We start from the raw sequence: 12,074 nt of genomic DNA on the forward strand, positions 1-12,074 counted from the left end.
GACATGGACATCTTTGTGCCTATTCTGCCTTACAAAGTGGCAGGTTATCTACTGGGTGTGCTCACAGACATGTGTCCCTTGGTATTTGTAAGTGACAGACTGTGTACATGATGGTCATCCCAACAGGCTAGATTGGTGCAATTATTAGGTGCAATTATTCAATGCACCTAATCATGCATTTCTCAGAACTGTCAAGTGGCACATGACTATTGGCTTTTAAAATGCAGATTTTTTTGTTAAGCTGAAATTCAGAATCATTTATGAATTATAAAGCAAATCATTGGGATGTGCAATAAGCAGGAACAGAGATTTTGAAAGCCATTAGACACTGTGATCTAGTTCTGTATTGGCTGGTTAGGGCTGCTATGGCAAAGTCTCACAGACTGGTGGCTAGAAATTCCAGAGTAACATGTTGTGGGGTTCATGTCTACTGAGGTATTTTTCCTTGGCTTTTAGATGGCTATCTTCCTCTTCTTACAAAGAAACCAGTCATACTGGATTGAGCCCACCCCCAAAGACCTCACCTACTCTTAATTACCTCTTTAAAGATCATATGAATTTTGGAGGGGCACACAATTCAGTCCCTAACAGCATCTAACAAATTTAATAGTTAATTTGTAAAAAAAAGGCCTCTAATGCAGAACCATTGGCAAAAAAAGGAAGGCTAAGGAAGATGAAACTTGTACACATTCACAATTACCCTCAGGTCGATTTTTTTTCTAAAAAAATGGTGATTTATTTTGCTTTAACATACAATGGTAAATATATTGGGATCATCAAGTTTCAAAACACATTTGCTGGGCTTAGTTTTACAACATTACAATACTAATGTAAGCTCAACAGTTTTTCCATATAAGGGATCCAATTGATGCCTACTAGCAGCTTGGCTAAGAATGGACATTAAAAAGAAAGCAGACAATACACTGTAAATATAAAGTACTTTTCTCCAAATGTGTATAAAAGTTTTGAAACAAAACCACTGCCTGCTCCACAGGACAGACAAGTAGGATTTTAAAAATGCTCCACACCAGGAATAGCATAATCCCGTGTAGCAATATTTTTATCAAAGACTTTTACACTTGAGATTTTTTAAAAATCTGAAGGAAAAAAACAGTAGCCAAGAAACTGCACAACCAAAAAAAAAAAATCATATAAAATATTTCCACTGCTATTTAAATGCCAAATTGAATCAAGCAATAGTAAAAAAAAAAAACAAAAAACAGAACAACATAATAATACACCCTTCTGTTTAAAATAACAGCACTGTTCCACCTCTTTTCCATTGAATTTTACATATGAACAGACTATATATACTGGTTTTTCAGAGAAATGTCCATTTGGTCTGTCACACCAGTCAGGCTCACACTGAATCCTCTCTTCTGAGGCGATGCAACGCCACGATGTTTCCATATGTTCAGCATTCTGGGTTAGGTGCAATGTCTCAAGTATAATAATGCTTCTCTTTTCCTTTACACAGTGCAGAGTATATGGGCTTAGGTTATGTAGATTGTTTTACTCCAGATCACTGTCTTTCTCTAAATTCAGGGCGCTATTCAACGGGGTGCAGTAGTTTGGCTTGTCAGAAGGTACGTAGCCTGGGAGACACAAACACTTGTAGGAACCTTCAGTGTTAATGCACCTGGCGTTCTTGCAGAGAGACATCCGGTTGTTTAACTCATCACATTCATTTACATCTGCAATAAGCCAAACCATGCAGGTAAACAAACTTCAGCATCACTCCACGAGGAAAAGCAGCATACAGCTTATTTGAGGTAGCTGGTCTGTATACAGCCTAACTGTTCTCTGTGCTTTTCCCGGGAAACTATATATAATTTCATTATAGTTGGTTTCAATCACAAGCAAGGGCTTTAAAAGATAGTCAGGGAGGTTCTAGAATTTCCATGCTATTTGGCACAAATGAACATTTTGTCAGCTTTCAGTTTTCTTGAGGTTGGACTGTAAAGAACTATCCTTCCAAATTCCTTTACACGGTGTATCTAAGAACATACAAGTGAGCACAGTGCTAGCAGCCTTTGATTGCTTTAAAACTCAAGGGTGGCAAAGGGACTGCTGTAGGAGGAAGCAGAACCAAGAAAAGAGAATAAACTCTCACTAAGTCAGGGACCTTTTAGCCTAGAAGCTGACAGGCCCCTGAAGACATCACTGGTCATAGGGGAAGAATAACTATTTGCCTTCCCTCTCTTATTTTTGATACGTAATTAGAGTGTTAAGAGGACTTCTCCAAAATGATTTCAATGAAGCCGTTTGTCCTTCTTTTTAGATGCAAATGCTCCCTTATATTTGTGTCAGTTATTTAGGGAAAACCTTCCCCACTGCAGAGTCAAGAGAGTCTTAGTAATGACTTGGGACATTCTGGCCTTTCCTTCATATGTACCACACTATCAATTCTTATAGCAACTTTCTTTTAAATTGTGATGAAAAGTACAGAACATAAAATTGATCGTTTTTAAGTGGCTATTCAAGTGGTATTCAGTACAGTCACAGAGCTAGACAATGATCACCACTGTCCATCTTCAGAACTTATCTAATTTAAATGTACTCAACTGTATGAATTCTAGTCACAGAATATCTGAGGGAAGGAAAAAAAAAAAGACCTCATAAGACACATCATCTCACCAACACATGTCATCTTGGCCATATCCAAGTGGTATCCATCAAAGCAGTCACAGGTGTAACCTTCCTGCACCCTCACACAGCGGCCATTTTCACATCCGTTGAGGATGCCACATTCCTCAGCCTGCAACTCTTCAAAGCTATTTAAAAAACCTGGTGAGGAAAGTGCAGAGCCCAGTTAGAAACTTTCAGCCTCATTTTATATAAAATACCCTGATTAAAATCATGGTTTACCATATACACATATTGTAGACACCTTAACATTAAAGTTGAGTACTGGCTGTATCTGTACATAATAGAAAGCATAAAATGTCAAAAACTTGGCATACATTGTACAGATTAGCCCCACATCCTGAGTTCTGACATTCTATATTGTAATCATATAAAATAAGAAAGCAAGATTGGTTTTTGCCACTAATTGTTTTTATCCCAAACTCCAAATACTCTGAGTTCTAAGTGGGACTAATGTCAGATAATCATTCAAGATCGAATCAAAGGAATTCACTAGTGGAGTCCAGTACAGATTTGCTAAGAAGATCCATGAGTTTGAAGTGATGCTTTTCAATTGGATTTCCCAAGAGCAGAGAAAAGGCAGTCTGGCTTTGCTATGTAAAGTCTGTTTATTTGCTCTGGCTCTGAAAAGAGTCTTACAAAAGAACTCTTAGTTGATCAAAGTATAAAAGCAGTAAAAGGGACTCAAAAATATCCTGAAAAATGAGGAAAGGCCATCAGTACTTGTGTTTAGAAAACCAAAAGGTCTCTTTAAGGAAACAAAGACGCTCTTGTTTGGCTTTCTATAACTTCTAGATATCTTTTAACTGATTGAGAGATAGTTAAAAGATATCATTGTTTTTACAATGATAAAAACAATGTAGCCAGGCATCAGGAGCCTCTAGCACTCTGTAGAGAGGAAAGTTATAAATATAAATCCATGGCAACCCAACACAGCATTGATGTGGTCTTTCATCCGCTCCCCAGTTTCCAAACATCATATATTAGCTTACAAATAAAAATAGTCATAGAGCCAGAATATTGTGCTCGATGAAGTAATTCTCCAGTAGTACTGCAGGGGGCAGCAAAATAATGCATAATTTTTTAAAGAGTGGGTCAACAGACCCATACCAGGTCCTTTAAAATGTTTTAAATATAAAAAATTAGAAAATTATTAGAGGCCATCAAATATGTCAGCAGACCCTCAAATCCAAGGTAAGAAAATAAGGTCTTAATCTATGAAAATATTTTAATTCCATGTATCATAGCAAAATCATTTTAGTTCTATAACTAGTCAAATTTTTTATCACAGAAATTAAAACATGAAATTAAAATTTGAAACCCCTACAGACATATCAAGTCGATTTGCAAAAAATACTTTGATAGGTTTCAAAGGACAGCTGCAAATCAGGCCTGTTGCCTATTTTCACAAATAAAATTCTACTGGCACATGGCCTCCCCCACTGCTGACATACTGGCTATGGCTGCTTTCATGACACAATCACAGAGAATGAGTAGAGGAGACAATAAAAAAATGTAAAGGCCATTACAGAGTCAAAGTGGCATCTCAACTTCCTATGTTACTGAAGAGCAAAATGATGAGACACCAGCATTTTCTTAACATTTGTAGCAAATTTAAAGTACTTGAAAGCAGTCTGCGCTTCAGAAAGGCACATAAGCAGAACACTTCAACTTTAAAATTCTCAACTATGGGAACAGACATCTGCATAAAAGCTATGGAATTGTATCCATTACGTGTAGATTGTAACCTCCTATTTTATATTTATGGGGCAGGCAAACTGGGCTTTTTATTTCAACTTTAAAATTTCTTTTGCCTTTCACTTAAAAATGTTTGACTTACCAAGTAGACCTAGAGAAGGAAGGCGAGTGAGCAAAAGGAAAGACAGAAGGGGAGAAAGAACAAGAGAGAAAAGATCGAAACACACCGGCAGGTGTGAGGCTGAGTGGATGAAGTGGCGCAAGGTCACGCATTGTTGGATAAATGCACTTTAATGTCGGGGTTACAAGTCAAGATGGTGGTTACCCTGCTGTGTGTTTGGGATGAGGTGTCAGGAGAGGGCAGCAGGAGCATTCTGGGATGCTGGCCATGTTCTTAATTGGGACAAGGTCAAAGAGATCAGCCCTGGGGGATTGATGGGTGATTTACATTTTACGTGGAAAGCACTTTTAATTTGACTTGATGATCGATACACTGAATTCTGTAAAAAGAAGAAAAGGAAGGAAGTAGGGAGAAAGAACTTGATTCTGACCTGAAGCAGCTCCCACAAAGCCTGTGCTGTTCCTCAGGAGCCAGATCAGGGTAAGTCTGCTTTGTGCAGGATGGCAGGCGCCAAACAAAAAACTACTTCGTTGTATTTATAATTTAGCAGCATTTCCAAAGGCTTCCCAAGTCCCTGGTCCACAGGGACCCCTGTCCTGAAAATGTGGTGGTTTCATGTGCACCTCAGATATTTTCCTTCCCTTCAGGAACAGGATTCCCACATACACACACCCCACCTCCCAGGAAAACACTCTGCTTGCAAATCCAGGAAAAGCCAGCACATGTCATTTCTTAACAAATCCCCCTAAGAGTGAGTTCTAAAAAATTCTGATCAGGAGAGCAATTTTTTGGCTTCCCACTCAAATGCTTGTCAAGATCAACTTGGTAGAGTCAACATCTGTCATTTCCTTGTATGAAAAATGATAGCAACATAAACAGGCTTTCAAGAAACCCCTGCTTAATGGGTAACTAGACCACTGCTTAAGGGGGAAAAAAAAAAGCAGTAACATAGCAGCACCACGTGAAAGGCTAATAACCTGGCCCCGTGGATCTCACACCTGAGTATGCACGGGAAGGCCAGTGGGTGTGGCTGGGTCTCACGCTGGAATTGCAGATTCAGCAAGTCCAGAGTGTGACCCAAAATTCTGTGCTCTAACAAGTTCCCAGAACATTTTGAGAACCACCAACTAATCGTAAACCACCACAGCTTCAAAATGACTGAAAAATGTCACTTACGATCCTGAATGAAGTAGGGGTCAGCTTCTGGAGCGTACTGCTCGCTGAAGTCAACAAGGGCATCCCGTCCATACGGCTGCCGGCGTCCAGTGACGGGGATATTGCACAGCTGGGCGTAGTCATCTGAGAAGGAAAGGACAAGGAACATGACACTGTCACTGTCTGCCCACCCCATGATGCACCTGCACCCCCCACACACCCCTGCCCCTCCAGCGTCTCTGTATTCTTTATGGGAGGTCTCTCCATCTGCAGACAAAGCGCACGTCTCCCAAGTGGTTAAATGCAGAATTAAGAGTCTAAATTGAAGAGCAAAACAGTTGGTAGAATGTATCCCAGAAGGGTCAGGACATCAGAGTGCCCTTCCTGAACCTGTGTGTGTGGGGGGGTGGTTGTAAAACATGCTCATAAGTGGCAGAAATGAAACAAATGAACAAAAACTCCTAGAACAAACTAATGGTTACCAGAAGGGAAGGAGATGGGTAAATTGGGGTTGATTTTATGGCCATGGATGGAAAGTAGACTTTTGGTAGTTGGCATGACATTATAAAAAAAAAGTTTAAGCCAATAGTCATTTTTACAGATAGGTACTTTTTTACTCACTAAAGACATGAAAAAATGTGTTTCTGATATCAACTGAGGATGAGCAGAACAGTTAACAGTGCCGCAGTGGGAGAAGTAACAGTAACAGCTAACAGTCAGATAACACTTGCTCTATGCCAGGAACTGTCCTAAGTACCTAAGTACTAACGCACATTAATTCACTGAAACACAGCACCCTAAAAAGAGGTGCTATCATTGTCTGCATTTTACTGCTGAGGAAACAGAAGCACCAAGTGGTTCTATGACAGCAGCTGTGTGGCAGCCCCAGCTGTGAACTCTGTCATGCAGCTCGAGAGTACACATTTTAGCTTTCTGCCTCTCCAACAACTGCCTTGGCTCCTCTGCAATTTTTGTCTTACCTCTTTTATACCTTGGCTGGATTCATCTGGCATGACCACTTCCTGAGGTCATGTACCTGTTCCAAGCAGGGTCAGCCCCATCGCTGCCCAGCTTCTAGACTCCTGCAGGAGTTGGGACTTCTCAGTCTTCTCCAGGACCCACCCAACATATGGTATCTTGGCTTTCCATTTGTCCATTACATTTCATGGCCTTAGGCTCTGGCATGTATTTAACAGCAGTTATTTAGAAGGTTTAGAGAGAAAGATTTAGAAGGGATAGCTTCATCTTCTGAATGCCTGTTTTACAGAAATATACTACCCAAGGTTTATCCAGTAGTTTGGCAGAGTTGTTGGATTTCCCCCTGGGCTGTGAGGGAGCAGGCCCTAGGACAGACCTCAGGGCAGGCACGTGGGCAACAGCCACACTGCATGGGACTACAGGCTGGGGACTTTTTCTCTGTTGTCTCCTTTTTGTCACACATACATCTAAAGGAAAGCACTGAGGTAACAGTGCTAACTCCCGAGGCTTGCTTTCTCCCCACTTAAGGAATCAATGGTCTGTGTATGTGTCAAAGTGTACACAATTGTACAAAAGAAATGTAAGGTCAGAAGACAGTCAGAACCACCCTGGCTCGAATAGGATTATAGTTGCCCCTCCCTAAAATTCTCCTTGTACAGAAGCATTCCAGGATCAACTCAGAGAACCCCAGCCATCTGCAGGTCTTTTGCATGAAACCATTTCATGAGAAATAACTCATTAAGGAAAGAGCTTAAGCTGGAGAAAGATCCTTGACTGAAAAACAAAACCCATGAATTCCAACAAACAGAACACAAATGATTGTCATTTCTGCTTCAAGTTTGAAAAAGAACTAAAGATTTCCCTGAGAACAAGATCTCCAAAACATTCTAAGTTTCAAAAGCTGAGATCATGTTCTCTCATGAGTTTTATATATGTTTGTTGTACAACTGAAAGGGAGACTTGAACATTTTATATCCAAGCAATAGTTGCGATCAAGAGTGGATATTAAAAATAAATTCATGTCATTCGGTCAAACTAAATCCAGAGATGGCTAAGCTTGCTTCTCTTGGACGCCTGGTTGTCATGGAAGCCGTGCTGAGACTCGAGGGCCCCCAGGGCCACGGACTGTATGGGGCCATCCCAGGGCTGTCTGGCGTGAATCTGTGCCCTTCCAGTAGACCATGCGTCCTCCACCAAGAAATATGCTGGTCTCCACCCTCCAAGCTCGTCCATCTGGCACTCACTGATGTGAGAGCTGTGGAGGAGGAACAGACTTCTTTCCTGTGCAATGTTTAGAAATAGATTCCTGGGAAAGGGTGGCTCCTGAATTGCAACTAAGTAGACAAGTAAAATTTACTTTACAGAAGATATTTTGAATTAATCTTAAAGAGCTTACCCAAAGGCATCATGAAATGCATGGAAAGCTCAGTAACCCCAGGACTAGTGGACTGCCAAGATCCCTGTGCGGGGTGGGTCCTGGAGAAGGACTGAAGAGGAGTTTCGAAGTTAGCCAAGTGTAAGAGGAGCTTGGGGAATAGCAAGTGGTTCCTAAGGAAGGTTTCTATCTAGACCCAGGATGGTTAAGGGGGCAGAGGGGAGTCGTGGCTTGCCACATTTTCATCCACACCCCCCCACAATTTTTTTCCAGCTATGCCTTTTTCTCTTAAGATTCTCGAATTGTCCTTTGCTGCTTCACTTTCTCAGACACATTAATATTCCAAATTTCAAGCCAGTTTTGGTCAGTTATCAAAATATTTCCGCATTAAATGTACTCTTATATTTGGAGATATGCTCCAGTCCCATCATCATCAGGACATTTATCTTGTTATTTTTCAGGGAGCACGGATGGGTCTCTCCTAATCCATCCATGCTCCCCTCCCACTGTGCACAGCTGCTGCCATGCTTGGCAAGTTCAGGGGTGAAGTAAGCACGGCATAATGGGAAGAATGTGGGCGTTGGAGGCAGAATCTGGGGCTCAAGTCCTGATCGTGCCACATTTTTTTTTTTTTCAGCTTAGCAATTCTGGGCAAGACTCAGTTTCCACATCTGTCATACAAGGATGCCAATTGCTGTTTGCCTACCTATGTCACTGATACATAAAAAAGAGACAATGTTGTAGAACTGTTCATAGATTTTTTGAAGTGAGACTTACATATTTTTCCCATAGGAAAAAAAAAATCACTAAGTCCCTAGTGAACATCTAGACAGAAATGAGTATTTTTCAAAGACAGTATTAGAATTCATGATTGATGCAAAATGTAAAGGCAGTTGTCGATAAGCAAAGAACTGAGCAATAAATTAAGAGAAAGCAGTCTCCAGATGTTTTGAGATTTTGGAATTTTTAAATTCATGGTAGAAAACTCTAGCTCAGTAGCCTAAAACGGAGCTTTGTTCTCTTACAAGGCACAAAATTATTGGTTACCTGGGCAAATTTAATTACCTGATTAGACAGCGATAAAATGTGCTATTGTTCATACTTTAACACTAGCTCAACAGAACTCAAAACATAGGGGAATAATAATGTCCAGTGATTCTTACTATATACCTGAATCGTTCAGAAATGAACTGACAGACAACAGGTTTCTCTCCGTCTTTCAGCTGGAAATAAGAGAATTTCCTAATGAGTTGAGGGCAAGGACTGCACTTCTGCCTCCAAGAATCCAGAGCCACCAGAACCCATTCCAGCTCGGAGCTGCGGGTCCTTGGTTATCCCCAAGCAGGGTCACTGCTAGAGTCCGGCAGGGGAACCATCGAGAACTGATGGGATAGAGCCCAGAAAAAACAGATCTCTGAATCATTTCCACAAGTGCCACTTGCCCTAATTCAACATGTAGAGCTGAACACCTACTTTCTGTCCTGTCCTGAGAGCCTTTTTCCTTCTACTAAACACCCTTAAGCATGTCAACAGCAATTAAGTCCCTAGCTGTCTAGGGCTGGGCATAGAGATACAACTTTGCTTAGCAGAATTTGTCCTGGGAGGCAAATGCCATTTTTGAGACAACGTAAGATGTGTCCATCCAGAATCCAGCACATCTGAGTGTAAATTAACTAGAAAAGTAACATATTTACACCCTCACAATCCCCCTTCTAACTGCACTCACCACCTCCCAAGCACAATTCTTGATCAGATGCTGCTGATCAAAGCTATGAAAGACACAGGACGGTGTGGACACAATGGTCCATACAAGCCCCAGACATGGATGGCAGCCACCTCCTTGGCATGGCAGACTCACAGGACAGATGGCACTGCTTTGATTTTAATTTTAAGTGAAAAAAAGTTTCAAAATTACCTCCCAGAGCCAGTGGGTCTGGGGCAACTACTATCAGCAGCAAAGGAAGCACATTACTGCATGTTGGCAGGAAACCTCCACTCTTGATGACAGACATCCGCAGGGCTGGTCTGGACAGTCATATGCCTCCCTGGCATGTGGGGAGACTGGAAGGTGAAGTTTTAGTTCTGACTGCAGCAGATTAAATTCAGCTGCTCTTAGCAACAACGGCGAGGCTGCATTTCATCCCCCACACATCAGTGCTAAGAACTCGGTGCTCTAAAGTTTGAATTGCATCATTTTCAAAAAGAGGACAAACAACCAATTCTTAAACATTAAAAGTAGGTCATATTTTGCTCAACTTTCTACATACCAGGTGTTTTGCTTATAGGCTTCGACATGCTATTGCTAATGGAAAACACACAAAAGCAGGATGCAGAGACGACAGGAAGAATGAGCACTTAGCCCAGTGCATGCTGAGTGCGCATTGGTATAAGCATTTTTTGTTTGAAATGAGCAAAAGCTATGAAATATTTTTTTTGACTTTCAGTTCCATCCAGAACTGATGACAGAGAACAGGATGTGAAAGAGAAGACTCGACTGGCAATGCTACAGCCTGTTGGGTGTCCGTCCACTGATCAGCGAGTGATCGAGGATGAGCTCTGACTCAGAAGAAATGCTCACTCACGGTGCCTGGTGAGGCGGCATAATCCTGTTTCCTTTATACTAAATCTTGCTGAGTGGATAGAGAAAACTGGGTACATTAAAAAAAGGCCCAGAGTCCAAAGTTGTGCGTTCAAACATGGCTTCTCTATTCCCTAAAATTATGACTGATCACTTATGAATATCATAAGGGCTGCCTGAACTGGAAACGTTTATCAAGAGAGATTCTGGGGCCTCCCTGGTGGTGCAGGCAGTTAAGCGCAGCGCTGTGAAGCTGCTGCAGCCTCTGAAGCACTGGTTCGATCCCCGCCGGCCTCGGAGCCACCCACATGGTGAGCCAGACCTCTCCTGACTTGCCCGCTGCTCCTCTCAGCAGTGTATTTCGTCAGTCAGCCTGTTCTGTTCCCCACTCTGTCTCTGGTGAATCCTCGCACCACCCCGCACATCTGTCCTGTACCCTGGTTCTTATATAAATAAAAATATATAATCAAAAGAGAGATTCTGATAGTTCACCTTATGGTACCTTTGGTATTAAAGTCAATTTATTGTTTCATTCCATGATTGACAGAATCATTCAACCAGAGGCAAAGAATATTACAGGGAAAGAAGAAGGAGATACTGATTGTGATCTGTGCAACATCTTGTGCAGGGAACTACTTGGGTCAGCATGGCGGAGCTGGGAAGGCCTCCTCACAGAGGTAAGTGCCTACAGGAAGGTCAACCAGGTGAACAGGAAAGGTAACTCAGTCACAAGCAAAAGCAGTGCATGAGGAAGGAAAATACCTTGTCAGCGCTGCTGCTGCAGGTGCCCGCTGAAGGGGAGTCCAAAAAAGCAAAGCAGCAAATACGTACTATTTTTTTTAAAGATTTATTTATACAAGCACTGGGTACAGTCAGAAGCACGGGAGGGCGAGAGAATTCACCAGAACCAGAGCGGGGAGCAGAACAGGCAGACTGACGAAGAAGTACACTGCTGAGGGGAGCAGCGGGCGGCAGGAGAGGTCTGCGCGCCATATGGGACCCTCACCCGGCGGCCGGGGAGCGAACCGGCACTGCGGGCAGCTTCACAACCCAGGGCTCAACCACTGTGCCACCGGGGAGGCACCAAATATGTACTATTAAGCTTGAGATGCCAGGCCCGGTGGACTTTTGCATCCACTTTTTTTATAGGGGAAGAGAAGGGAGTAGGATCAAAACAAGGGTGGGGGGGAATTGTATGGGGACTATAACCAATATAAAAATGCATACATTGTGCAAAAATGAAAAATTATGTAAGAAATATATAAAAGAAAAAAACCCGACATCTTAATTCTAAAAAAAAAAAAATTAGAAAAGCCTGATGCTTGCAATTAATTTGTTCCTGATGAGAAAACTAAGGTATATAGCACAATTCGTCGTAGCTTAGGTGAAGTATAAGAACCTCCACAGTCTGTAAAACCATATTCTTTCTATTCCACAGCTGCTAGACGCCCCTAGACCTTATACATCAGGTAAGTTCTTAGTCCAGCACTAAGTATTTGTGTCTAAAATTTCAGGAGAAATAA

General features: G+C 41.8%; 1 protein-coding gene across 1 annotated transcript in view; it reads right to left on the reverse strand.

Annotated features, from left to right (window-relative positions):
- Positions 1-709: 709 nt before the first annotated feature.
- Positions 710-12,074, reverse strand: part of LTBP1 (latent transforming growth factor beta binding protein 1) — a 333,365-nt gene continuing 322,000 nt past the window's right edge. The window contains 3 exon segments of the mRNA XM_037528248.2: positions 710-1,694; positions 2,638-2,787; positions 5,642-5,764. Of these exon segments, the coding sequence (XP_037384145.1) occupies positions 1,513-1,694; positions 2,638-2,787; positions 5,642-5,764 (455 nt within the window). The 3' untranslated portion in view covers positions 710-1,512.

The sequence above is a fragment of the Talpa occidentalis genome, unplaced genomic scaffold (genome assembly GCF_014898055.3).
Source record: "Talpa occidentalis isolate TD23 unplaced genomic scaffold, MPIMG_talOcc4v2.1 talOcc4.5, whole genome shotgun sequence".
NCBI classification, from domain to species: domain Eukaryota; kingdom Metazoa; phylum Chordata; class Mammalia; order Eulipotyphla; family Talpidae; genus Talpa; species Talpa occidentalis.